The 26813-nt window shown below is 54.6% G+C and overlaps 2 protein-coding genes across 10 annotated transcripts in view; both read left to right on the forward strand.

The window, feature by feature from the left end:
- The window catches only part of DAGLA (diacylglycerol lipase alpha), an 80089-nt gene extending 63553 nt beyond the window's left edge, over positions 1–16536 (forward strand). For all 5 annotated transcript variants that reach the window (XM_075095075.1, XM_075095077.1, XM_075095074.1 and 2 more), the window contains one exon: positions 1195–16536. In XM_075095075.1, coding sequence (XP_074951176.1) covers positions 1195–2122 — 928 coding nt within the window. In that variant the 3' untranslated portion in view covers positions 2123–16536. The remainder of the gene's footprint in view (positions 1–1194) is intronic.
- A 960-nt stretch (positions 16537–17496) lies between these two features.
- Positions 17497–26813, forward strand: part of MYRF (myelin regulatory factor) — a 74451-nt gene continuing 65134 nt past the window's right edge. For 2 of the 5 annotated variants that reach the window (XM_075095066.1, XM_075095068.1), the window contains exon 1: positions 24690–25001. In XM_075095066.1, coding sequence (XP_074951167.1) covers positions 24956–25001 — 46 coding nt within the window. In that variant the 5' untranslated portion in view covers positions 24690–24955. Of the gene's footprint in view, positions 17651–24688; positions 25002–26813 lie in introns of those variants that run through there. The other 3 variants (XM_075095067.1, XM_075095071.1, XM_075095069.1) reach the window with 3 other exon arrangements.

The raw sequence follows: 26813 nt of genomic DNA on the forward strand, positions 1-26813 counted from the left end.
GAGCGGTTGTCTCTGTGCCATAGCCAGAGCAGACCCAAGGAGCTGCTTCCCTTTGAGGTGAGTAGAAGCAGAGGGGGAATTCTGAGACATGAAAGGGAAAGGAACAGGGGAGAGGGCAGAGAGGCTTAAGGGAGGTGTTAGAGCGGAAACAGATGTAGGTTGGTTGTGTTTAAGTCGAGCTTAGAGCCAGCTTACTGTGTCAAACTCCCTCTTTTGGGGTTCTTGAACCCTGTTCTCAGATCACTATTACTCTATTGAAGTTAGAAAGGGATTAAATATTGGCCTAACTTATAAGCCTTTCCCTATACATCATGTCCTTTTGGCAGGTGCGGCAGTCCTCTCCCAAGCTGAGGCTCTTTTCCCAGATGTTTCCTTAAGTTCTTGTCTTCAGGGCTGTTTCTTTGGCTGCAGCTAATCGCAGGCTTTGTGTGTGCCTGGTGTGGGGAGCTCCTTCCCCGTGTCTCTGACATGGTGTCTTTTCTGGAGGAGCCTGCATGATCCTTTAAAGTCTTAGTGTCATTGGAGTCTTCCTAAAGCTCTTTACTTGTCTTAAGTCGTGTAAGTTGATTTTTTTACCTATTTTAAAGTCTGCTACCTGAGATGGTAGCTGCATTGGTCATGGGCAATGCTCTAATAGCCTCCTGGCATTTGTGGTAGTAAGGTGGGGCTTGCCAGCATGGAAAAGGAGGAGAAGGCATGACCCTGGAGTGGTTCAGAGTGCGAGAAGAAAGAAAAAGTAGTAGGTTAACCATAGGCTAGTCCGTCAACCTCTCTTGCCTGAATCGTCTCTAATACAGAGGTGTTGGGTGAGAGAGGGGCTTGTCTGTGTGTGCAGAGACTGCGCCATGGTTTTGGGCGCTTCGGTTAGAAGTGCTGCAAGTTTCACTGGGAGCAGAACCATGGGCCTGAGTGAAAATGGGGCTTGAGAGGGAAAGACATTTAGCCAGGAGAAAGGGGAGAAGGGCAAGAACCTGAGTTTGCAGAGGGAAGAAACAGTTCCTAGTATTTCCAGCTGGGAGGATGGAGAGATAAGAGTTTTCTTGCACTTGTGGATGGCTCTGGTTAGAGCAACGACACGTGAGCTCAGTGTGTATGAGGAACTCTGTGCCCAACTCTTGGTTCCTCTGGCTGTTCCGTCAGCTTGCGGTTCTGTGGAGCGATGCAGCCTCACACATTGTCTGTTTCTCATTGCAGGAGCAAGTCTCATTCTGAAATTAGCTTGGAGGGGTTTTATGAGACAAAGCCACTTTCTCCTGTGCAGAAAGACCCTGTGGAGCTGCTCCTCCTGGATACAAAGGAACGTCTGTCTGTGGAGCTGCAGGACCGTCGTGCCCCTCTTGCGACCATGGAGAGCCTCTCGGACAATGAATCCATCTACAGCTTTGATTCAAGGCGCTCCTCTGGTTTTCGGAGCATCCGGGGCTCCCCCAGCCTCCATGCTGTCATGGAGAAGGATGAGACGCACTGCTTTTACATAGACCCCGTTATCCCTGAGGAGAACCCCTCCCTCAGCTCGCGGACAGAGCTGCTGGCTGCTGATAGCCTCTCCAAGCACTCCCAGGAGACTCAGCCCCCTGACAATGTACTCAACAGCGGTGGCACTACCCCCCAGCGACGCTGCAGCGAGGAGGGGGCCAGCAGTGAGGGCGACCACGTTTCCTTAGCCCCTCGTGAGGAGCTGTCCCTCCAGAACGGACGGCTCACTGATGTTCCCAGTCCCCAGGTGCTGGAGTTTGCTGAGTTCATAGACAGCCTCTTTAATTTGGATAGCAAAAGCAGCTCCTTCCAGGACATCTACTGCATGATGGTGTCAGACAGCTCCAGTGACTTTGCAGAGATGCCCAAGTCCGTCAGTGATCAGGAGATCCTGTTGAGGGCACAATATGAACCCAACTTAGTCCCAAAGCCCCCGAGGTTGTTTGCAGGCTCAACAGATCCTTCGTCGGGCATCTCTGTCTCACCCTCTTTCCCCCTTAGTTCATCCGGAGAACTCATGGACATCACTCCCACAGGCGTGAGCAGCCAGGAGTGCCTGGCTACTGATAAAATCCGGACTTCCACCCCCTCTGGGCATGTAACCAGCCCTGCCAAGCAGGATGACCTCATGATTTCGGCCCTCTAGTGCCAGGGTAAAGGGGTGCGGCTCTGAGAGCTGATCCCATGGGCTGAGTGCTGGGATGATACTTGGAGGAGGTGGTCGTCGGGCAGTTCGGATCGGAGGAGACAGCTGGAATTCTGGGGTGACACGGTGGTGGCACACTGATGTCCGGAGGACGGATTGTGCGCGAGTGCCATGCTTGTGGCTGGGAGAAGCAGCATTGCCTCACGAGGCCTGCTACACTAAGAGGGTCTGAGTCACTAAAGGTAGATGCAAGTTCCCTACCTCAGCCTGTCTCATTTCATTTAAGAGGCAGATTCCTTGCCCCAGGGCACCTGCTGAGTTTGGGAGTGAGATACCCTGCTTCAGGGAATCCTCTGGGGTGAAGGGGTGGATTCTCTGAAGCTCGAGGATTGGATAGACAGAAGGAAGGGGGCCAGGCCAGATCACCCCCTTGGTACGGTGTCAGTGGTTTTGGAAATGAGCGGATTGAGACTTTGGGCCCTATTGCACTACCAGGTCGGATCTGGCCCAAGATCCAATTCGTCGCACTTCCACAGGGATTGCTTTTGTAGGACACTCTCCTGTTTTAAAGCCATTGGGGCTGTATTCTCCCCAAATGCAGTCTCCCCTCCCCTGGCCAGGCACAGCAAGAATGGGGCTGGCACTGTGTTTTCTCTCCCCTGAGTACTTCTGTGTTCAGTGACCACCAGGCTGCTTCTGAGAGGGAAGGACACCGTTCTGAAGAGCCAAAGCCCTCTGCCATGTCCCTCCTTTGCCAGAAAGAGCTCTCCTGGTTGTCACCATCATCGCTTCTCCGTTCCCTGGACCACTCTGAGCTGGCGACATTCCCGCAGGACTGACAGGATTCTCATCTCAGAGCTGCACGGATGGATCAACTTGAAAATTTAACAGGCTTCTCAACACCCAGCATTACTTGCCAGGCCCCTGCGGAGCCTGGGAGCCTCTCCTGGACTCCGCCGGGTCCTCACACCACCTGTATGCAGTAATCACAGATCAGTGCCAGCCTCTGTCACTGGGAGTTCAGGGAAAAGATGAACTTTTACCAAGTATTGAAATTTCTTGTATGTTTACAGAGCTGCTAAGCTTTTTGGAAGGTATTTATTAAGCAAACAGGGAGGCTTTACCTAAGCAAAAAGCATGTTCATTCCCTCCTTCCTGTGCTGTTCCCTCCGGGGACTGAGGGGAGAGAGGATGGGCAGGTACGATTGCAAGTCCCCTGCTTTTAAAGTGGATCGGAGTCTGGGGGAAGCTGCATGCGTCCCTTGCCCACCCTCCCTCGTCCTCTTCCCCGTTGCACAGCACCGCATTGCTAAGCTTGACCAAGTCGCTGGTAAAACTACCTGAGCACTGCTGTGCAGAGCCTCAGTGCCCGGAGGAGCCTGCTATAGACCTGTCGAGGCAGGGACTTTCCAATGATGGAAGCAGGAGAGAAACTACCTGTCTAGAAAGTTCAACATCCTGTGACCTGCAGAAAGCCTGAAAGCCTTTCACTGACACAACACCTTCATATCAAAGCTCAGCGGAGTTCCCGATCAGTCTCGCTGGAGCTCTGTCCTCCCTCACTGGAAAAGAAATTCCTATTTCAACTTCCTTATAATCACAGAGCTGTTATTGCCCTCCTTTCCCCTCCTTAACTGCGGTATTTCCATTGTGGGAGGATGCTGTGCTTCCCAGGAGCTTAACTCATGACAAATCCCTCAGCTCCTGTTATCCCTAGCCTCCAGCCGTGTTCGTGGAGTAGTTTCTGGAAGCCCCAGGCATGGCTCAGGGCTGTGCTCTCCCGGGTGCCACGCAGACGGGGCACGCGTGGCATCACCTGCCATCGAGTCAGAGTGGGAGTGCTTCATCGCCAGTGTGCATCGATGTAAACGATTCCAGGCGCACAGAAAGGAACCGGGCTTTGTGTCCGGGTGCTGATCTCCCACTCAACAATTTAGCGTGGGATACAGTGTCCCCCGCTCCTTACAAATTACAGGCCCTTCAGAAGCAGAGGGGCTTTGTTAAACGGGCAGTAAAATATTGTCCCTGTGGTTTAGGTTCCAAAGGTGACTTTTTCTATACTGCCTTGATTCGGAGGGAAGGAGCCCCTCTGAATTCCCAGTAATTTGTAGAAGAAAGCTTTCATTCTGAGCAACAACAAGTTACTTTTTCCTTTGTAGGTCCTTCAGAAAAGGGCAATGTTTTTCCCCTTGCTGAGAGCTCGTATAGGTCAGGAGCTCACGTAGAAAGGTGTGCAAATGCCATCAGATCACCCGCTATTGCAGACCACAGGGTAAGGCTGGATTGCTGCGCGCACCCAAGAAACACTAAAAAGGTGGTGTCCAGGAATACGCACAATAAACTGGGTAGTTTTGGGAGGGAAAGGGGAGCTGAAGTGCAGGGGGGCTGAGGCTAGCGGGCTAGCTCACCTCCTGACGCAGGCTGCTGACGCGTGTTGGCAGAGCAGGGAAAAGGAGTTCACTTCTGCCTTTAATCGTCGGCAGAAGGTGGGTAGTAATAACACTTAGCACTTAGGCAGAGCTTTATATCTGCAAAGCACTTTACAAACATTAATGAAAGAATCGTCTCTGTCCCTGGCAGTGAGGTGTTGGGAGAAGGCTGTCTCAGACTAGGTGGAACTACTGGTGCCCTACCCGAGGATGGTGGGGAGATGAGGAGAGGAGGGTGGATTCCCTCCCTCTTAAGAGGAGAAATTGTTTCAGGAGTGACCTGATGATGTTTAACGAGTCGCAATATTGCACTAGAAAGTCACTCCTGACCTGGGCGTACCTCCGCTACGTCCCGGAATATGCGGTCGCTGCGCGGGACTGTTTCCTTCTCTGTGCCATTGGAACTGGGTCCCGGGGGACCGGGGCTGCCCTGCCCCGAGCGGCTGTAGCAGCGAGCAGCCTGGCAGGCTGCATTTTTTTTCTGCTTTGTTTGTGCTCTGTGGTTATTAGGCTTCTTCTGAAAAGCCTGGAAATACCCCAAATGCTTGTGACCTGGGCTTGCCGTAGATCAAGGCAGTAAAGGCGCAAAAGAGCCCTTTTAGTTAAGGTTCTTCCTTCCAACCCCTACCGTTCTGTGACTCATTGCATCACACTGTGGATAACTCCTGTTTTCTGTTGCTCTCTCTTGACAAACAGATCTCTTCCCAGTCCTCACAAAGCAAATCCACACTCTTTGCATTATTTCTGCTTTACATGTTTCTCTGTGTCTTGATTCTCATCACTCCTTTGCTATAAGAGCATTTGGACAGGCTGATCTCCTATTTCTTCCTGCAAGAGCGTATCTGGAAAGTTAAAATAAATGCTAAGCCCGTAGCTACCTCCTTCAGTTGAACTGCACGCTGTTGGCTGCTTTCTCTGCCCTCGCTCCGCTCCGACGTGCAGCTGTCGTTGGAAACATGAAGCATCTTCAGATTTCTTAATCTCTTGGCTTCTGGTTCCTACTCTTGAGCTTTGTGCCTTCTAATCTTTCCATGTTCCCTTGGCATTTCAGTGGGCCGTTCCACCCCACGCTGAGGCAGCGCTGGAAGTGCAGTTCATGGTGCCTGACCTCCTGGACCCTGGCTAAGCTGCCAACACTTCGCCCAGTTCAACGGCGCATCCTTAAAATCCCCTCTAAGAGCTTTTTGGTAGGGGGATGGAGCTGAGGCCCCTGGAGAAGAGGGAGAGGGCTTTATGCACCTTCAAATTAAAGCGCAGGAAGTGAAACCCTCTGCACCAATGCAGCTTTGCCAGAGTCTAGCCGGGTTCTCTGCCCCTTCCACCACCCCCTGGTGCGGCAGATTCCAGCTGACTGTCTAAGTGGCGCTTTCTGTTGCATCCTTCTTCGTGATATTCTAAGCAGACTGTAGTGGAGTGTAATCCTGGAGCCCCGAAGCATTTGGGGGCAGCATGGGAGGTGCGTGCTGAACTCCATCCAGCAGCTGGGGAACGGCCTCTGACCCCGCCGCGAATGCGCTCACGGCTGTGACGGGTTCGGTACTGCTGTCCGTGTTTTTTGCGCCTGTAGGCTGCGCTCCCACCCTTTTGGGTGTGTCTGAGGCAGAATAAGATTATCCTGTTGATAATACCCCAGCGAGTTGTGATTGTCGAGCCCTTCGCTTGTAACGTTGGCTGGCTGTGGTTTTGGAGGCTCTTCTGCGTCGATAATAATTGCTTTTATTGTTGTTTTAATTGCAGCAGTGCCAAGAACGTAGAGAGGATCCTGCTGTGCTGAGAATGTACAAGTGCTGAACAGTGAGCAAGCCCTTCCCCAGTACTTGCTGTTATCCCCTCTCCTTCTTTAGGGGGCTGCCCTTTCCGTTTGGAACATGTTTTCTCCTAAAACTGCCGCCCTCTAACCTTTCGTCTTTTCCTTGCTCCCTATTCCTGTCACCTGACCAGGAGCTGACTTATATCTCTCTTGGTTGCTCTGTCTCAGGACAATGGTGTCCCAGTCCACATCCTCGATAGCACCCCTGAAGCGTGGGAAAGCTATTCCCCGTGGTCTCGTGATGCCCCAGAGGGCTGAGTGGGATTCCTGTCTTGATTCCCGTGAGAGAGCTGCTGTCTTCTGTGGCGGCCGAGGCTATCTAGGAAGGTCAAAGCGCTGTCAACACTGAGAAGTCCCTTAGCTATCTCTAGCCTTTGCTTACCTGGCCCGAGGGCAGTGTTTTCAGTGTTCCTTCATCATTTCTGCAATTCCTTAAGAACTTTTTTTCAAAGGAAACCGGAGTCGGGTAAGACATCTTGCTTTCCGCGGCGGGCTGGGATGGCAAAGCTGGTTGTGAGTGTAGATACACAAATCCAGTGCCCCCGTTTCAGTACCTTTAGGACACAGCTGCTTAGATTGCAGTGACAGCCGAAGATCCCAGCCAGGATCAGGATTTAGGTGGGAAGTAGGTGTTCCCGTCGATGAACAAGGGCACGTAAGAAAGAGGAAAAGCACCGAGCGTGGGGATGCGGGATCGGTGGGTGCTCCTTGGAGCTGCTTCTGCTGTGGGAGTCTGGCTTGTTGCCGTGTCCTGTCTCTATCAAAACAAACAGAACTGGGCTGATCTGTATCGAGTGCAGCAAACCGGATGAATATGGCATTACTTTTACAAATATCATCTCCTAATAAGGTTCCCCTCTGCTCAGTTGCACTGTTTGTAATCTGGGCCTAATTAAGAGGGGGTTTTTTAACCTTCCCTTAATATCTTAAGTGATTTTGTTTCTTTATCAGGTGTCTCTGGTTTTTTCTGCTCTACATGAATGTGGTCCCCAGTCTTATTGCTTTTCCATGTCGCTGGTTACTACTGCTTCCCACTCTTAAATTCATTTTAATCTTTCCTGTATCCTTCTTTTAGACGGGGCGATGAGGTCTCTACCTGTTTGAGAGCACCCTGTTGATTTTTAAAATGGCCTCTTCTAATGTATTCTTTATGCACTTAAATGTTTTCTCAGCCTTTTTATCCGCCCGCAGGCAAAACCCAATATTTTCATTGAACCACCCACACAGATAACCGGCTTAATTTACAACATGGGGCATACGAATAATCAGAATTATGCCTTGCAGTGGTCATTAGTTGGGGTTAATCGTTGCTGAAATGCATGCGTTGGTGTGTTTCGAGTTTGTCTTTTGTGGCTATATCCCTACAGGGGAGACTGGGAGAAGGAGCATCAGTTCTAACTAGCCCAAAATACACGTGCTTTGCCGTTGTATTGGCACCCTGGTACTTGCCCCTTTCCTAGGACAGCTGTTAGATCTTGCTTGGAGCAAAACAGGACACACATTACCTGGGCTAACTGTGCTTGGGTTCTTTTGCACATTTTCCAATCTGAACGAATGGGATGTAGTGAAACTTGGAGTGTCTTGAAGGTTAGCCGCTGAGCTACGAGCTCCTCGTTTCTGCTGGTGAGTGGATGCCGTGAGCACAGATAAGTACTGCAGATCCTCACCACCGCAGCCCGCATCTAAACCCAGCCGAGCAATGATGCCGGAGGGCGTCCCATCTTACCCTGTTGCATTGCCATGATCAACAGAAGCCCGTCTGTGTTTGCCTTGGGAATCGGCTGGGCTGGAGCTCTGCTCGATGCTGGGTTCGCTTTGTGCGTACGCGTACCCACCGCTGGGATATTCTCTTCCCTTGGCGCTAGGAGGGCGTTCTGGCTTTGCTACTGCTACAGCAGCATTTGATTTGCTTTTTTTTTAAGGCATGGTGGTTGCAACCGCCGCCTGCAGAGCATGTTAAGCCTTGCAGGGCAGTAATTTGCTGATAAAGAGGTTTATAAGGCTTTAAATGTAATGCAGAAATACTGGCAGACGTTTCAAATAACCTCTAGCCCTCGACGAACCTAGCAGCTTTGCTTTTTGCTTAAAAGCTCCTTCAGCTTTCCTCTGGTCCGTAGCATCACATTTGTTCCTTTCTGCTCAAACAACTGAAGTCTGAGACGGCTTTTGCTGACAATCCTTCCGTGCTCACTCATTTTTCATGCCTTCTCTTTGAATTCGCCCCGCTAAAGCTGGGTTTTTGCTGAGAGCTGTTATTTAATTATGCTGCTGCCAAGAGGCTCTCACAGAGCTTCTCTGCACTTTAGGAAGTTTATAGACAATCTCTGCGATCCTCTTTCTAGTTGGAAAAACAGAGGGTGAGTAGATATTTGTTGGCCAAGTGCTCCCTCGTTAGAGTCCTGTAGCAGCAAAAGTAATGAGTTACAGAAGTACGGGGAAGCAAAAGGGAAACGGGTCAAATATTTAAGGCGCTGATCCTGAAAGCTCAGTGTAAAATCCAAGACAGATTTAATGCGGATGGTGGTGGTTTCTTAGCTGTGAAATGTCAGCTTCTTCCCTGCTTAAGGTGTACCTGGGGCCTCCGTAGCCTGCCTAGGGAAAGGGAGGGTTGGAAGAGCAGCAGCGGTCTCGCGCAGGCGGCTCTGCTGCTCTGAACGAAGGAATGCATTGCTCTGAAGCAGAGGAAAGCACCGCTTGAAAGCAGGCTTGTCGCACGTTCTCCTCGGAGCCTGTGCAGTCCTGAACTGCAGCGCTGGATTTGGGGAAGAGCTGCATCCCTTGTGCCAAAGCTCCCTCTCATGGCGCTCCTGCGTGGAGGAGGCGATGCTCCGGGGGGGCGGGCAGGGTGCATCCTGCTGGAAGCGAGCCTTGCCTGTTCTTGGCAGCTGTGGGAGGAATGAGGGAAAAAGATTGCAGCTGGGAGGTGGGACTTGGTCTGGGAGTACCTCGCTCTCCAGTCAGGTGGTCATACTGGTGTTACGGGTTGTCTGAGAGGTGTGTGAAACAGGCTGTATCAGCATTTGTTGTTCTTCCCTGCCTTGCCAGCTCCTGAGCAGGCTGTGTCGGCTCTGTTCCCTGCAAGGGAGGAGCCGCTGCCCCAGGGTAGTGAGATCTGGCTGGTTAGGTGGCCGGAACAAGCCCGGGGGCCTGGGGTTTGTTTGCTTCAGAGTTTTATATTCCAGCTGCGAGAGTCGTGGCCTTCGCTGGCGAGATGGGTGGGTGTTAGATCTGTGGCGGCCAGAGCCTGAAACCTAAACCCGATTAATCTGTAAACTTTGTGTCATTAGAGCGGAGAAATCACAGAATCCCAGGTGGGAAGGGACCTCAGGAACCATCTAGTCCAACCTTTCTGGGAAGAGCGCAGTCTAGACAAGATGGCCCAGCACCCTGTCCAGCCAAACCTTGAAGGTGCCCAACGTGGCCGAGTCAACCCCTTCCCTGGGGAGATTATTCCAATGGTGACTGTCCTCAGTGTGAAAAATTTCCCTCTCGTGTCCAGTCGGAATCTCCCCAAAGAGCAACTTGTGTCCATCCCCCCTTGTCCTCTCCATGGGACTCCGTGTAAAAAGGGAGTCTCCATCTTCTTTGTAGCCACCCCTTAAGTACTGGTACGTGGGGATGAGATCCCCTCTGAGCCTCCTTTTCTCAAGGCTGAACAAACCCAGCTCTCCCAGCCCATCCTCGTATGGCAGCTTCCCAGGCCTCTGATCATCCTGGTGGCCCTCCTACTTTAGGAAGGAGATCCCTCGCTGTATAAGAACAGCCGGCTGTGCGGAGGGCAGTGTGCTCTGCAGAGCAGCAAGGCTGTTGGTATCCTTGAGGGGCAGGAGTACTGCAAAGCGCCAAACTGCCGCTGCCCCGCTTTCTTCCCCGTCTCCCGACTGTACCTGCGCCCCGCGCTTCCCTGAGAGCTGTTACGCTCCGCGCGGGACAATGAGCTGGCCTAAACTTGGGCTTTTTAAGGGCTGCGCCCTGGAAATGGGAAACAATTGAAGAGAGAGCAGTTCCTTGCTTTGTCGTAGGGTCTTGCCGTCCTAGAAAGCAGCCGCTGTCTCTGAGCACTTTGCTGTCTGTGCTACTGTTGTTGTTTTCTTTTTTGCTCATTTTCTTGAGCTCATACCTCTTGTGCCTTTGTTTTCCTTCGGCTTGAGGTCCAAGCCTCCTGCTTGGGACCGGACATCTGCCACCTTCCTCTCCCACTTCTGCGCGTTATTTCTTCTCCGGGTGTACGAAAGGGAACGCGGTGTGGCCAAGGACTGGCTCAGAGTTGCCCTTTCTGCCTCAGCTGGGACTTGCCAGATTTCCCCACCGTCCCCCGCTGCCTCAGGTCCTATCTAAGTGCCAATAGCAAAGCCTGACCTGAGGCAGGCTCTTGAACCCACCCGCAGTTACCCTGCCAGCCCCCTCCGATCTAGAACCTCATCTTGGGCAAAGCGAGGGTTTTCTGTGTGGTAGGAAGGGAAGACTTCCCACCGCTTCTTGCCTTTGGTGTATGTGACCTCAGTCAGTGCGTAACAGGCCTGTTCATGAGTAAAACCTCCTCTCAGGTCTATTCACGAGTAAGACTCTTTATACTCTTCAAGATCCGACTCTCTTTTTGCAAGAACTTAGGCTGAAAGGGACTTAACGTATTCTGAACTCTCCGCTGCAGTTTTGATTTACCGACACTTCTCTCGCTGGCTCTGGAACAGCCGGCTTCCAAAGGTAAGCTCTCTTTTCAGAGAGTTGGGCATTTTTGCTGCTGTCATTGCTGTGTTTGAGACCTCTGACCTCACCATGTCCATCCCCTGCTCGGTTTTTCATTTACTGAAGTTTTCGACCTGCCCAGCGTATCTGTACCATGAGGGGACCTCTCTCTGGCTGCGTATTTATTTCTGCAAAATCATTAAACACAGAGCAGCGCAGGAACAAGCCTTCATTTTGGTTTTTATTGGGGGTTCCGCTGCCCTGCTTTCCATCACGGGCTTCGTGCGGTTCTGATGGCTCAGAGTCGGAGGTACCCGGTGCACGTGGCAGGAGGACGGTCTGTCCTGTCTTTGCTGCCCTGCTTTGGGGACGTTGTCTGTGCAAAGCGGTCGCGATGCGTTTGCTAGACCACTGCCGCACACCTTTTTGGGTCTTAATTCCTTTCTTGGTATGTCCGCAGCGCTTGCTGGTGGCAAAGTGGCATCAGCTGCAGCTGCAGAGGCTACAGCTTCCCGGCTTTCCCTCCACAAATGCTGCAGCTGGCTGGAGCGGGGATGTCCAGGGAATAGTCTCGAGCTCCTGTCCTAGTGATAAACTTAATTACTAATGTCAACACAGGGATTATTGGCGACAGGTTGTGTCTCCCCGCCTGCGTGCATGGGGCAGCAGGAGGGGAGTGCTCTGCCCTGTAAGACCCTTTCCTTTGGCTCAGCTCTCTGCTGCAGTGTCCTGCCGTGACAGCCACCGGTCTGGCTTGTCCCCCCTTCGGGCTGCGAAGGAGCAGAGACAGCAAGACCAGAGGAACTGGCAGAAACTATTTCCTTTCTCATCTTTTCGTGCTTTTTAGTGCCAGCTGTGTTGGGTGGAGCCCAGCTGGGTGGCCTCCCTGTGACAGGAGCCGTCTGCTGGTGGGGGGCTCCGCGCAGCGATGGCGTACCACAACTCCCTTGCCTCCCACTTCTCTCTCTGCCAGCGGACACCAACACCTCTACGGAATAGCCCTTCTGCCTCTTTCTGTCACCTATCTCGCATCACGTGCTGGGGCAGCTCCGAGTAGGGTAGCTATGAATTAACTCTTTGACCCCAACCGCCTCTTTATAGCTAAAGCCTTTTGCGTTTATGGGAGAAACAGTCCTTCTAGGGAGCTCTGAGCTGCTCCGACTGCCTCTTGCGGGGCTTAGAGCACTTGCATATGCAATCGGGTGGGGGTGGGGAGCACAGGATCCTGTGTCCCCACGCTCAACCAAGAGGTCACTGCCCATCCCGGGAATGCTGCCCTCGAATCCCCGCTCCAAGCTGCCCCAGCATGAAGACTACAAGGAAACTAAAGCACTCCTCATGTGCCATTCTCATGTGACTTTTTGTACCTATGTATGAAAGATCCAAACTAATATTGCTGTAAAGAAAGATACAGATTAATATAGCATATTATATAAAGATATATGTATATAAAAGTTTCTGTATATTGTATGGCGCTGTGTATAAAATGGATGTAGAAGCATGACTGGTGTATGTGACTGTTCCCAAGTCTGACCTGGAGAATGATAGTTGTGATTTGCCTGAGGTTACGTCCTAAAGGATTGTGCGTGAGTTTGAGAGTTGGAAGAAGCCGCGCTGTGCTCTCTCATGGCGGAGGGCTGAGGGCTGTGGTGGCGGTGCATCGCGGCAGCTCTCGGGAAGGCTCTGGGGAACAATTTGGCCGCCGCTGGGGCTGATCGTCACCTCACTAGCTCCGTCTGCTCTGGATCTCGGCCTTTGGGGTGGGGAAAAACGCTTTGGGGAACATCTCTGTCCCTTGAGAGCAGCTCGACCCTCCTTCGCGCTGCCTTTCCGTGCAGCACCCACCAGCTCCAGCTCGGCCCCGTGCAGCCAAGGGTGGAAACGGCAGGATGCTCAACTCAGGCAGCCTCTCCTCGTCGGTGGAGAAGAGAGTTAAGGAAGCAGCTTGAGGCTTTGAGGTACCAAGTACTTGAATTCAACGTGCCGTGCAAAAAGAATGACATTGGCGCAGACAAAGGCAGTCGATTACAAGGGACTCTCTGGAAGGGCACGAGAAAAGGGCGGGGAGAGAAGAGGAGGAGAGCGCAGAAGTTCACCCCGTGGAAGAAGAGCGAGGTGCTGAGATCCTTCTGCGAAGGAGGCGAGTTCAAGTTGGTGAGCAAGAGTTTCACAGCAGTAGGTGCCCCGCAGAGCGCGGGCCGCGTTCTCCTGTCGGTTTGCAAGGCAGGACCTCGGTGCCCGGTGCTGCGCGGGCTACAGGGGAGCAACGGCTCTGGCGGTTCGTGTTCTGGAAAGGGGAAGGCAGTAACGGCGCCTTGCGGGGTCAGAGAGGGGGAGAATAAGGGGAGCCACTGGAACAGCTTCGGGAGCGGATCGGGAGCTTTCTGACCAGCCGTGAGAAACACGGGCAGGAAAAGGAATGCCTGGAAGAAAATAATCCTATTAATGGCTGCATGGAATAGTTTTTATGGTTGCTCCTGAAGAGACTAAGTACTATCAGGGAATTAAGAGCTCAAAGGTGGCTGAACTACTGAGTTCCTATAAAAAGTGCTGGTATGTATAAGTGCCTGCCTGATGCTTTGGTGTTGTTTTGTGGTTTGGTTTTTTTTTTTTCCCCCCTACCCGTAACTATATCAGTCTCATAAAAGGATATTGCCTCTTCTGAAACGCTTCCTCTCATGGGGAAAAGAAAACCATAAAACTCTGGATGCTACCCTTGTATAAACATAAAATAATCCGTGCTTAAGAATGGCTGCTTTAATACGGTTACTAAGGAGAAAAATATACTATTAAAACCCGTAGCTGTTGAATGTAGCTAGGGCTTTAGTCGCCGTTTCCAAGAAGACTCTGGCTCTTCGGTGTGTTGGTGGCCATAGGAGAAATTTCCGGCTTACTGAGAAAAGTGTTTTTCAGCCCATTGGGCATAAAACATCCAGAACTACACCAGGAAACAAGTTTTCAAACGATTTGTAAGCCAGCCTGAGGCATTCCCAAAGCAGCAAAGAAAATGAGTGAAAACTAATGGGAATCCGTAAGTACTTAAAGCTGCGATTTAATTGTAATTACTTGTCACTGGAAACCGGCGCTGCACAAACTCTGGTTCGTCAGTTTTTTTTTCCAAGGGCGCTAGGTTGTACTTCGCTGAGAAAAAAGAAAAGGTTAAGGAACAGTGATCGGAAGGGGGGGGGGGGGGGTTTGTACAGAAAAAATCACGCCGTGACAGGTTTATTTAATTATAAATCTGTGCCTTTCAGAAGAGAGACCGGTCTGATGGGCTGTGTTAGGCAGAACCTTCCTCGGCCAACTGCTTTTTCATGGGAACGGTGTTAAGGGAAATAAAACCAGTTCACGTATGGAAGGATTTCTGGCTGGGCGGTGGCTCCAGCTCTCAGTGCTTTGGTGCAGGTTAGCTTCATGCTTTCGATTAACAGCGCAATAGAGAAAATAGGGGCGCTACTTGCAGTTCCAGGGTGATGCTCGCTTGTCTTGTGAGGCCGGATTAGTATGACGAGACCAGGAGCCGGGTCGCTCTGCCTCAGTGTAAGGGAAAGCTTGGAAAGCTGGCCGAGTGGAAGGGCGGCGTGTCGCGGTATCGGAGAGGAAGAGCGCGGGTTGGAGCTCGGGACGGGCTACAGCAGCAGAGCTGGCGTGTGTAGAAGGATGCAACTCGTGCCGCGGAGGCCCGTGTATCCTGCGTGCGCTGCTCTGAAGCCACGCGCGTGAGAATGCACGGGCCCTTCTGACAGCATTTGAGTTGTCCTGCCTTTTCGGCCGTTCTTCCAGGAGCAGAGCTCCCTTGACAGGCAAGCCCAGCTTTTGTGGGCTTGTTTCTACCCATCGAACTCAGCGGAGAGGCTCGATGAAGCCTCCGTTTCCTTGTCCGGAGATGCAGCGGCGGATGGTGGTGCCCCGTGTCGGTCGGCAGCGCTGCAGCAGAGGGTGCTGTGCCCGTGCTGGCGGTGCTGCCTGCCTGGGGCGCTCCCCCTCTGCGGGGGGTTCCCAGTCCTCAGCTGAGCACCCCTGGGATTGAAGTGCCGCTCCCTGCCTGCTCCCAGCACTTGCTGCGTGGCGGGCAAGCGCGGGCCTGGGGACGAACGATAACAGATGTGAGGGGCTGGGCTCCGGGGGGGGTTCTCGCTGCTGGGCAGCATGAGATGGACAGTGAACCAGCACAAGCTCTGTGGGGTGCAGCCGGAGCTCCTTTCCAACCTTTCTGGACTGATCTTCTTTATTTTTATTGTGCAAATGCTCCCCCTCTGCCCTAGTTGTTCTGACTCGTGGCGGTGCTGGTTTGAGCCCTTGTGCTTCTGTCTGCGCTGGTCTCCCATGACGGGGAGGTCTCCTGGAACGGGTGTCCCTCGCTGATGGCTGTCCTTTATTCTATTTTTTTCTTTCTAAAATCAATGGTGGTGTTCTCTTCATCTTGGGAACGAACCTCTTGCAGTTAATGAATAACCAGCGAGAGATTTATCAGTGTGGTTCTCTTGCCAAGAGGAGATAACCGAATGAGCCCGCAGTGGTCTGCTTCCGCCTCCAGCAGCGTGGGAGCTCCCTTGGGTGTAGGCAGGGTGGTGGGGAAGGGCAAGACTGCATCCCCCGCCGCCTTCCCCTGCCGGGGGGCCGAGCGCAGAGGCTTGCGGTCCCACCGTGAGGACGCTGGCAGTCACAGCAAGGCGCCACGGAGCGGGACTCTGTGAGGACAGGTGTCCTTGGGCTGACCAAGCTCTGCCTCATCCATCTATGGTGGCTCTTGTGGTGGCGTGCGTCGGTTCACCTGCGAGGCCAAGGTGTTCGCGGGTGGGATGTGCTGTCGTACGAGTGTCTGCTCTTGCCTCGGTGCTGCTGATGAGAGAGAACTGATCTGTGGGGGCTTCACTGAGGACACCTGCCTCAACCTTGACAGGCCATCACGTCCACAAAGGCCTCTGTGCCCATCGCTTTGACATTTTCCTTCCCTGCTGTGCGACAGCTGTGTGCCACCAGGGCCAAACTGGTCTCCTGCTGCAGCTGTGCGTTGATTTGAGACTTCTTGCCCCAAAACTACCTCTGCTTGGCTTTTCACTGGGTTTTGGATACAAACACAGCTCCTGGGGTTAGAGACTCTTCACTGAGCTTTTTTTTTTTTTTTTTTTTTGCACCTTCCAGGCCAAGGAGGAGGCTCCCAGCAAGGCCCCCTGGAGTCCCAGTTGGCCTGGAAACTGGCAGGAGTTGCGTGAATCATGAGTGAGAGGCAGCCCGAGCAAGCAGCGTTTTGTTCAGGGGGCTGCACAACTTCCATTCTGAACCGCCTGCGTCCCGCACAGCTGGCAGGGGGCTCCCGGAGCAACCGCGCTTGCTGAGGAGGGGAAGAATTGCAGCAGTGTTCGAGGCAAGGAGATGCTGTAGCACAAAGATGAAAGCTTTTGGGCAGCCTGGAGGCAGAGAACCCACAGAGAGGGGGGGAGATGTGTGTGTGGGCTGGGGGAAGAATTAAATGTCCCGTGATTTCACAGGGTTGAGTGGTGATTGCTGTGCTGGCGGCCTCAGAGCGAGCCGTGGAGAAGGATGCTCGCTATGCAAGGCCAAAAGAGGGTGGAGGGAAAGGAGGAAGGGTCTTCAAGGTGCAAATATTTGTGTAAGTGCAAAACCAAGGAAAGAAATCAATTGGCTGGACTTGTGGTACGAGCCCCGGTTCTTCAGTTGGCTTGTATTTAGGCTTGCTCAATCCAGCACCATTCAAAGGGAGAATGAGTTGGGGATGTCAGGGAGTACGGAGAGTCGACTGCATCCACCAGCCCTTCATCCAGTGTCGCCTTGGGGTGTGAGCAGGGAGGAGTCGCCTAAGCTGGGGAGCGCTGGCAGTGTGGAGAGGGGCATCTTTAGGCTGGCAGGGAGATGTGCCAGGGGAGGGTGAGGCTGGGCATTAGGAGAAGGTCCTTCCCCCCGAGGGTGGTGGAGCCCTGGCACAGGCTCCCCAGGGAGGCATCACGGCACCAGCCTGGCGATGTTCCAGAAGCACTTGGCCATGTCCCTCAGAGACACAGTGTGAGTTTGGGGTGTCCTGTGTGGGGACGGGAGCTGGGCTCGATGGTCCGTGTGGGTCCCTCCCAGCTCAGGACATCCTATGGTTCTACGATCTTGCAACAGAGAGAAGACAAAGCCCCTGTTCCCGGCGGCGAGTGCCCTCCGGAGGCTGTGCGGGGACGGGGTTTGCTTCTGCCTTCAGGCTGCCTCGGCGAGGCAGGCGGTTCCCAGGCCGCAGGCAGCGCAATCTAGGATGTACCTTAACACATCCCTGATAACAGTATCAGTGATGTTGAGCTAACAAGGTCAATGACCCCAGAGCAAATGACACTCTCGTCTGTACTGCAGTAATGTTACCTCCTGGCAGTCTCTTTGCGTTTCCCTCTGCCTTTCGGTGCCCCAGACAAAGCCCAGTTACAAGAAGGCACTGGGTTCAACAAAAGGGAAGTGTGGTAGAGCGTAGTAACAAGAAACAGAGCAACGTTAAGGCTCTAATCCCTCACGTCCCCAGCCCAGCAGGGGTGTTTCAAGCATCCCTCCGTTTGTCCGTTTGAGCCATGCAGACTGCAGCGCTCCTCCTGCCTGAGACCACCGGGTCAGGTAAGAACAGGATGGAATAACCGGCATCCGAGACCCTTCCCAGAGCCTCTTGCCAGCTGGCTGGTTCCTTGGGCCGTCCGCTGCCTGATCACGGCTCTGTTGTACGCCAGCTGCGGCATCTCGCTGGCAGGTACCACAGTCAAAACGTGACCCTCATCTCACCTGCCTTCTGCCGTTGAGACCGCAAAATAATCCACTTCCCAGCGGTACCGATCCAAGAGATGATGCGCCAGCCCCTGGCTGCGAGCCCCAAGGTGCTGCGTCCAACCTCAGTGAAATTTCCAACTAGATTTTCTCCACCCGAGCATTCGCCCTCGCCGCGTGCCGCTGCGCTCCACATTGCCTGAAGGGATTTCAGCCTCAGATGTTGGCCGAAGGTGTTAGAGATCCTTATATTCCCCAGGGAAAATAAGGTCGCTCGGTTGCTGCTTAAAGCTGATGGTCGATTCCAAACTCTCACTGGTGCCTTTGGAAACTTCATCCTTGTGTATGTGTGAAGAGAGAGAGCCCTTTCGGAGTGATAACGTTGAAGAGCACTGTATAGAATAGCACCTGTGTTTTGCAGAACGAGAAAGTAGGTGCTTTCTCTGGTGTTCTAGGAAGGAGGGACTGCTGGACTCTTAATTCTTCCTGCTCAGGTGAATCGAGGCATATTGCACTTGGATGGCCGCAACGTTCTACCTTTAAAACCTAGAATTGTCTTTGCGGGTTTCTTTTGTTGGAACACAAGTTGAACCTGTTGATAGCTGTTACGTGGGAGCATCTGTTAGAGCCCTACGAAGGGGGTTGAGGGCTGGAGTGCAGTTTAGGTGGCTGATGGCATCTCGGAGGAGCAGCGTGCTGCGTTGGAGCGCATCCTGCATGCTTTACACAAGTGGGAAAGGTTTGTCTGCAGGGCCTTTCCTAAATGCTGCCCCTTGCCTTGCAGCCCTAGAAATTCAGCTTTATATATTCTTTAACAATCTGATGAGCTTTTCCCATGCTTGTGTGAAGATTTTTTTCTAAAGTGCATTGAACCAGTCAGGGAGGTTGTAAGACCTGCGAGCTCCCCAGCTCTGCCTGGCAGCACGGTCCAGTGAATTAAGCATCATAAAGTAAACCTAGAGAATCACAGAATCAGAATCCCAGACAGGCGGGGGTTGGAAGGGCCCTCTGGAGCTCACCCCGTCCCACCCCCTGCGTGAGCAGGCACCCCCAGAGCAGGGGCACAGGGCCACGTCCAGGCGGGGGGTGAATGTCTCCAGGGAAGGGACCCCACAGCCTCTCTGGGCAGCCTGTGCCCCTGCTCTGGCACCCACACAGAGAAGGGGTTTGTCCTCATGTTCAGGGGGAACTTCCCGTGTTCCAGCTTGTGCCCGTGGCCCCTTGGCCTGGCGTTGGGCACCGCTGAAAAGAGCCCGGCCCCATCGTCCTGACACCCACCCTTCAGATATTTATAGGCATTGATGAGATCCCCCCTCAGCCTTCTCTTCTCCAGGCTGAACAAGCCCAGGTCTCTCAGCCTTTCCTCACAAGGGAGATGCTCCAGGCCCCTGATCCCCTTGGCAGCTCTCAGCGGGACTTGCTCAAGCACTTGAATCCCAGACCTGAGTGTGGTTCTGATGCTCGCTTGCTGTGAGACCCTCCAGAAATCAGTCACAAAACGCTTCATTCCCAAATGCAGTCTCTGGTTTGGGCTCTCTGGCTTTAGATCCAGGCAGGCCTTACGCTCCGTAAATGTCGGCGCTCTGTTTCATTTGGTGGAAGTCAGCCAGAACTGCTCCACAGGAGCTGCTGTGAATACTCAAGGTGTTTTGGAAGAGGTCTGGACCTGAATTGGAGGCCACCTTTGGAAAGCAGAGCCCTGAGCTCAGCCAGCTCTTGCTGCACAAGCTCACCTACGTCCTTGCAGGGGACAGGAGCGTCACTGCTAGAAGTGCCTCCCTCCTCCTGAGGAAGAGATTCCTCTCCATGCCTCAGCCCAGCTGCATCATGGCCGTAGCTGTCCATGAGCAGTGATGGCTTCTTGCTGCTCCTCCTTGGCAGGAAAGGGGACCTGCCTTTCTGGTGGCCTTGGTCAGCAGAGGAGAGGGCGTCCTCTTTGGCAGCCGGGTTCTGGGAGGTGGAAGCCCGTGGAGAGATGACCATGGGAGAGCACAGAGTTGCACAAGCTCAGCGTTGCGTGAGAGGCAGCTTGGCTGCCAGCTTGCTGGCTCCCGTCATTGACTGCATTCCCATGGAGTTACTCATTGAAGCCGTAGTCTTCACTTGAAGGTTTTTGATCTCTCTGGAATCACGCTGAATTTGTTGCCTGGCTCAAAGAAGCATTGTCGCACCAGATAAGACCAACAGCTCTTCCCGAGGGAAGTCAGGTGGGGTCAAGGAGAGAGGTTTCTCCATCCTCCTGTGCAGCAAAATAACTATGGGTCATACGAGTTCTGCAGGTCCCTGAGGCTGAGCTGAGGTGAGCCCTGACTAGGTAAACCCTGCAGAGCACAGATGAGGCTGCGTGGACCATCCCCAAGTCAAGTCTTTACACAGCAGGCTCTTCCTCACCCAAACACCCGGTGGCCCTGGTGCTAGTACACGGAACACGTACAGAAGCCTTGGCTATAGTAGGGTGGGTTTTTTTTCCCCGGTGACCCACACGATCTCGTGCGCTGCCCCGGGCCAGGTTGCACTCGCATAACCCTGCGGGCAAGTCCAAAGACCCTTCCTGCAGGGTGCCAGAGGGGCCGTCGCCCCTGGGCGACTCCAGAGGCGCCCGCCAGCTCCTGGAAGGGGGCGGTGGGAGCCGAGCAAGGGAACTGCGGGGACAGGCTCCGCTATTGCAACTCCTGTTCAGCGGCGCTTTTAACCCTCCCAGCATCCGTGAAGAGCAAAGTTCTGTCTGCTGTAGGCAGTAATTACGAGTATTTCCTACAACGGTGCCTGCTTTTGATGGCCCCTCTCCGCAGCCTTCGAGGGTGACAGTAGATTGGTCGTGTTCCCTGCTTTTTAAACCCAGTGCCTACAGCAGCTTGTGAAAAATTCTGGGGGCCATGTGTGTCTTATCTTCACTTTTAACCATTTTTAACAAAATGTGACTAAGTTCAGAGCGCTTATTTTGTGTGTAAGGTTCTTATTTGCTTCTGCTTGCCTGTAGGCGTGTTTTAAGGGAGGGGGAAAACCCCCCAGCCGAACATTTTCATGGATTTCATACCATTGTGGTGGATCCCTGCGGAGAAGTCCCGCTCTGGCTTGCTTGCGAGTCCTTGCAGTTGTTCTACTTCTCACCTGGAATGCATGGAGGCTCTGTCAGAGGATAAAGATCAGTCGGAGGGTTTGTCCTGCCTAAGATAATGGGTGTTTTCGGGGTGTAGCCACTACCATGTCCTGGCTGACACATTAGAAACCCCCCTCTGGAGAGTTAAGGCCGCCGTTTAAATCCAGCTCACGTGGGCCATGTGAATGTTTCGGTCCGTCCCGTCTAACGGAGTACAGGATGGATAGAAATTGCCTCTCTGGAGTTCGGGGAGCCACAGCTGCACAGTGTGATTTTTTTTTTTTTTTGATAAGCCTGCATCCCGAAGGGTAGCAGCAAATCCAGGGGCTGCGGAAGGAAGGCTGACAGTGCCCAGCTGCCTTTGGCAGGGACGCAGCCCCGTTGCCCCTTGATTTTTTTTTTACCGTTGTGAAATTCAGCAACATTTCTAGTAACTTGGATGGTCTTTAGATCAGAACCAAAACCGACACAGCCTTAATATACGAAACAAATGGCTACGAACCCACTCTGAGTATATAACGCTTAAACCAGGAGTATGAGATACCAAATACTCCAGCGCCTCCGGCAGCCGAGCGGCAGCTTGTTGGCATCAGGGGCAAATGGTGCATCTCTCCCGCCAAGCGCCCTGCTCAGCTGAACCCCACGTTAGCCGGGTGGATGGTGCTGCCGGCCACTGTGGCCCCCCGCAGACGGGCTGAGGCGTCTGTCCGTGCTCAGGGCTGAGGAGGAAGATAAAAAGAGACTAAAACAGCCTTCTGGCTGTACCTGAGACGCCCGGCTGGGGGCTGGGGTGTGGGGAGGGATGGGGTGGGGGAACCGCTGAGTTATTATTTTTGTTGTTTTAAACTGGACTTTGAAATTTAGCGCTGGAGGAAGCAACGGCCACACCTTCTGTGAGTAATATCCTTCCACCCCCTTCTTGGCTCAGGCTCCCAACCCGCCGCATGGGATAGGGAGAGCAGTGTTTACAGAGAGCGTGACCCGGAGGAGACGGGGAAGGGAGCGTGCGTGCGTATCTGAGGGGGAGAGCCGTGGGGAGGGCACGGGCTGGCGGGGAGGGAGAGCGGCAGAGGGGAGGCAGCAGGAAGGAAAGCGAACGGCACGCTCCGACGAGGACTGCGTTTCTGTCCCCTGGCGCTGTTTTCTGTGCAGCGGTAGCAGATCAAAGCGATACCTTTTAACTTGCCCGGGTTCAGATCTCTTGGGGATTACACATGTAGAGCCCTGGAGTGCTGGATTCCCAGCTCATTGCAGTAAGGGACCTGCTGCCCTTTCCCCTTTTGGGAAGGAATGAGGCTGGGGACGTAGCTCCGAGCCCCAGGAGTGCCTGCCCAACCTGTCTTTTCCCTTTAATTAGGTCCAGGAAGGGAGGCAGCAGCACTCCTGGGCACAGAGAGCTGAGCAGTACTGGGAGGTTTGCATGTGCAAGGAGAAAATGAAGGTGAGAAGGACACAGACCGGCAATGCCTTGCTTCAGACACCAGGGAAGGAGCAAAGATGGGTGAAGCCGCCCTAGGGAGGGAGTTAGGTCCAAATTAGGGACCTAACGGGGATCAGGAGACACAGCTTGTGTTTTGCAGGCTGCCTTGGACTGGGACCAGCGCAGGCGAGCCAACCTCTGCCTTCCCAGTGCAAAGTGGGAGTGAGATGTCTTAACCACGGACGGATCTCACTCTGACACTGATGTAGCACGTGGTACTGTGCTAACGGCACCGCACGGGTGAAACCGCGTTGAGGCTGGCTGCTGGGGTGCCGTGGCCGTGCGCTGCGTACAGACACCCGGCTAGCTTAATGCTGTTGCCCAAAGGCACCGAGTTCTTTCAGAAATTATTTCTGGGCCACTGGCCTGCCTCTTCTTACCACACCTTCATAGCACGGACGTTAGAAACGAGTGTTTTGTTCATCCCGCTCCCCCACGGTTCGTACCTGAAGTATTTACCAGGGTGGTTTGCTGGGGGCGGCCGCTCTGCTACGGTTTGCGTCGTTAGTGGGTTTGCATCGTTAGTGGGTTGCTCTAAAGGGCTTTTCACGTCTCATTAGGGCAGTGTGTGGCACTCTGGGGCTGGGAGGGCTGGTCCGCGCCGTGTTACGGGGAGGATGTGCTGCGGCACCGGGCACGTTGCTGCTAAGGACAGGAGAGAGGTGTCGACAGTTTTATTTTCAATGAGTTGCTGCACAGGAGTTTGCACCTTGGGGGTGGGGAAAAACCGATGCAGTTGGTCCGGAGGGTTACAAATCCAAAGCAGATCGGCCTCGGGGTCATTTGCCTTGCAAATGTTTGATCATCTTTGGACCCAGCTTTAGGGTCTAATGCCATAGCAGGCAGGAACTTGTTCTTCTGCCAGCTTGGCCTGTTTACAGGTTCTCTTGCTGGCTTTGATAGTCACCGGTGAAGTGACCCAGAAGAGTCTTGGCCTTCCCTTGTTTTATTGTGCGTGAGCAGCTGAAGCTCCAGCTCCCTCGTGCCACTCCTGTAATTTATTAGCCATCTCTGAGAGACGTGTTAGGCGATGCGCCGTAGGCCGGCTGGCACGAGAGCGGGACTTTACGGGTGGGCGACGTTGCGGTGAACCACCGGGGAGCACAGGGGAGGTTCTGCGAGCGAGACCTGGCCGGGAGCGAGCGGAGACTCGAAGGGAGAGGCTTTCCCGTGCGCCGGCAGCGCCGGGCGGGATGCTCGGCTCCTGCGTGTGCCTGTGAACGTCTCCTGCCGCGTTCTCAGGTGAAGCGTGGCTGCAGAGGGCCGTGAGCTCGCCGGGAGGTCTGCTCCTCACAGCTTCATGCAGGAGGCTCTCGCGGAGCAGAGATAACGCGCTGCCGGGAGGATGAGGGACCGCGGGTCGGGGCTTGAATCCTTAGCAGGAGAGTTTAATTCTGGGGTCTAATCTAGTGCTGCCTAACATCTAACCTGGCACCGACCGGATTTAGGCCTGGGCTAGCGCTCAGGCTCCATGGCAAAAATAAATTTCTGCATCCTTCCCACGCAGCTTGTGCCTGAAGCTGGGGGAGGTGAGTGTGCGCACAGGAACAAGGGGCGTGGGGTAACAGAGAATAACAATTGTCTTAATGGAAAGAGAGAGGGAGAGGGAGAAGAAAAAAGGGCTGTTGAGCTCTTTCTCTCCATCCCCGAAATAATAGACCTATTACTATCCCCAAACCTCAGCCCCCCTCCCCTCCCCGCTCCCCTCCCCAGAGAAGAATTGGTCACTGCACAGCTGTGGGAGCGAGAAAAATATATTTATATATATAAGAGAATCTGCCCTTCTGAATTGGTTTGTGGGGACGGACAAAACCTCATTGTGCGCTTTATCTGCCCCGAAGAGAATGGTCCCACAGTCTCTGGCTGGCAGGGGCTCTGCGTTTGGTTAACTGTGGTCAGATAACTGTAACTTCATTTACTGTACTGGTTTTGGGGTTTTTTTCCCTTTCTTTTCTTTTCTTTTTGAGGCATTATTATTGATTGTGGGCACATCTGGGGAAGAAAACACAACTGTCCCTTCCCCCAGCCCCCGAGCTGGATGAGGAGGGAGGACTTATTTTTTGGAGGGGGGGGGATGGTGTGTGCGATTTGTGGCTGTTTGGAGAGCAGGGGTTGCGCTGGGGCTTCGCGCTGTGGGAAAAAGCCATCTGGGAACCGGGGGTGGGGGGGAACCGGGGGGAGCCCCAGGGTACCGGGGTGGGCTCTCCCTGCCGGCGGGGGCGGGAGGAGGAGGACGAGGGAGGAGGGAGGAGGAGGAGGAGGAGCAGGAGCGGGGCCGGGGCACCGGGGGGCGGGGAGGGAGGGAGGGAGGAGCGCGTCGCGACAGCCCAAGTTTGGGGGTAGCGCTGGGCTGTGAGCGGCGGAGGCCGATGGGCTGCGGGCGGACGCGCTCGGTGCCGGTACCGGTACCGGCTCCGGGCCCCCGGCGGGGCGGCGGTGCGGGGCGCTGAGGGCGGCGGTGCGGGGCTCAGCTGCGGAGCGGAGCGCGGAGCGGCCGCCCCCCCCCGGCACGGCCCGGCCCGGGGGGATGCCCCCCTGCAGGCACCGAGACTAGCCCGGCCGCCCGGTGCATGGCCCAGCTATGGAGGTGGTGGACGAGACGGAGGCTTTGCAGCGGTTTTTTGAAGGTAAGGGGTGCCCCGCTAACTCCCAGCCCTCTCCCGCCGCCGTCCGGACCAGCTCAGGGTGGCCCGAGACCCCCGCCCAAAGCAGGACCCAGCGACCGCCTTGCCCAGCGCTGGGGTCCCAGCGGATTCCCGCACCCGGGCACAATCCCACCGCTCATCCTCCACATCCACGTCGAGGGTCCCGAGCTGGAGGTCGTGGCACGGCGAGGGCCGGGGAGCGCCTCGCGTCGTACGTTAGACGCCTGCCGCCGCCCCGGCGAGGACCTTGGCATGGCCCTGGGAGCGGGCGCCGGCTCCCGGCCGTAGCGTACGGATCGCGGATGTCGCCGCGGGGCCGAACGCCTGGCCAACCCTCTCCGCTCGCCTCAAGACCCGCAGCCTCTCCGCCGGTCCCCTGAGCCACGGCCGCTGGGCGCAGTGTGTTGGAAGCGGGCTGTCCGCTTCGCTGGGGGTATCGCTCCTCTCTGGTCTAGAAGATGGGTGGTCCTGCAGCAGCGGTGTCCAGCAGCGCGCCCCACGCCGCCTCGTAATCAGCACCCGCGGGCCAGCGCTGCCCAGCCGGAGCCCGGACCCCTTTGGGCACCGCGCGTCTGCGGGTCAGAGTCTCCTTAAACCAAAGGCAGTTTTTACTGAAAGCCACGGTGGAAGAGTGGTTGTAAAGAGAAGTCGGCCTCTGTCAAGCAGGGGAGAAACACGGTTGCTCGTGGCAGCTGAGGCTTTGCTAGGGCTGAACCGGTGCGGGTGGGGAGGCGTTGGGACCCTGATGCCCTTCGTTGTTCCACCCCCCGGCTCAGTGTTTCCTCTGGCTTTGTTGACTTCTAGTCTTCCTTGACCGTATACCTATTTCTCTCTCGCTTGTTGTCTTTCTTTCTCTCTTTCTGGTGTGGCGCCCCGTGCCCCTTGTTCTCCGGCGGGCCCTTTGCCAGGCAGAGGTTTCGGCTGCGCCTTGGCGCGAGCCCCCGGCACGCAGCTGCGCCGCTCGCGGCGGGAACAACGCGCCCATCCTAGCGAGGCTCCGCTGGGTCGATGCGTCCTGTTGCCGGTGGCAGAGCTGGGGTCTGCTGGGGCGGACCCCGGCCCACAGAGGACTGGCCTGGCGCATAAATCGGCGCCGGAGCTCGGATCCCTTTCGGAGTCCTCGTGCTGTGCTTCGCCTGCGGTGGGATCGGGCGGCGTGCTGCCTGCTCCGCTGAGCTGCTCGCTCTGCGGCGGTTGGGGTGGGAGGACTGTGTCCCGCCTGTTTCTTTGGCTGGTGGAAGGACTTAAGTTGGGGAGGAAAACAAAGATGCGCCACAAACAAGATGCTCTCGGGAGTGAGCAGGGGCTCAAGCTGCTTACTTCTCTCTTTCCTCTCTTCTGGCATCCGTGTGATGCCTCAGTAACGCATCTCTTCTTCTTCAAAGGAAGAAGCATCCCCTGTTCGTTCCAGCCGTGATTCTGGATTCCCGGGAGCGACAGGATTAGCGAGGATGGGAAGCCTTGCCACGTGGGCTCTTATCGTGTGCTCCCAGCCTGTGTTCTCTCCAGCCTTCGGGGGGCTTGTTTTGTTTTTAGGGTTTCACTTGGACCAATCTCCTGAATCCTGCCCACCCGCCTCCTGTCCTCTGGGCACCCAGCACCCCCCCAGCGCCCTGCACGGCCCGTGCTTGGCACCCCGACGTTATTTACAGGCTTCAGCTGTCCGTCTCTTCACTTGTAGGAGCGGAATTTCTCCCTCTCCCCCAGAGCACCTTTCTATAGGGTGGAAGGTTTCTTTCTGTCTGTCTTGTTCTTTCTTTCTGGGTGCCGTGGGTGATGCTGCCTGAGCAGGGG

The sequence above is a fragment of the Phalacrocorax aristotelis genome, chromosome 5, assembly GCF_949628215.1.
Source record: "Phalacrocorax aristotelis chromosome 5, bGulAri2.1, whole genome shotgun sequence".
Taxonomy (NCBI): domain Eukaryota; kingdom Metazoa; phylum Chordata; class Aves; order Suliformes; family Phalacrocoracidae; genus Phalacrocorax; species Phalacrocorax aristotelis.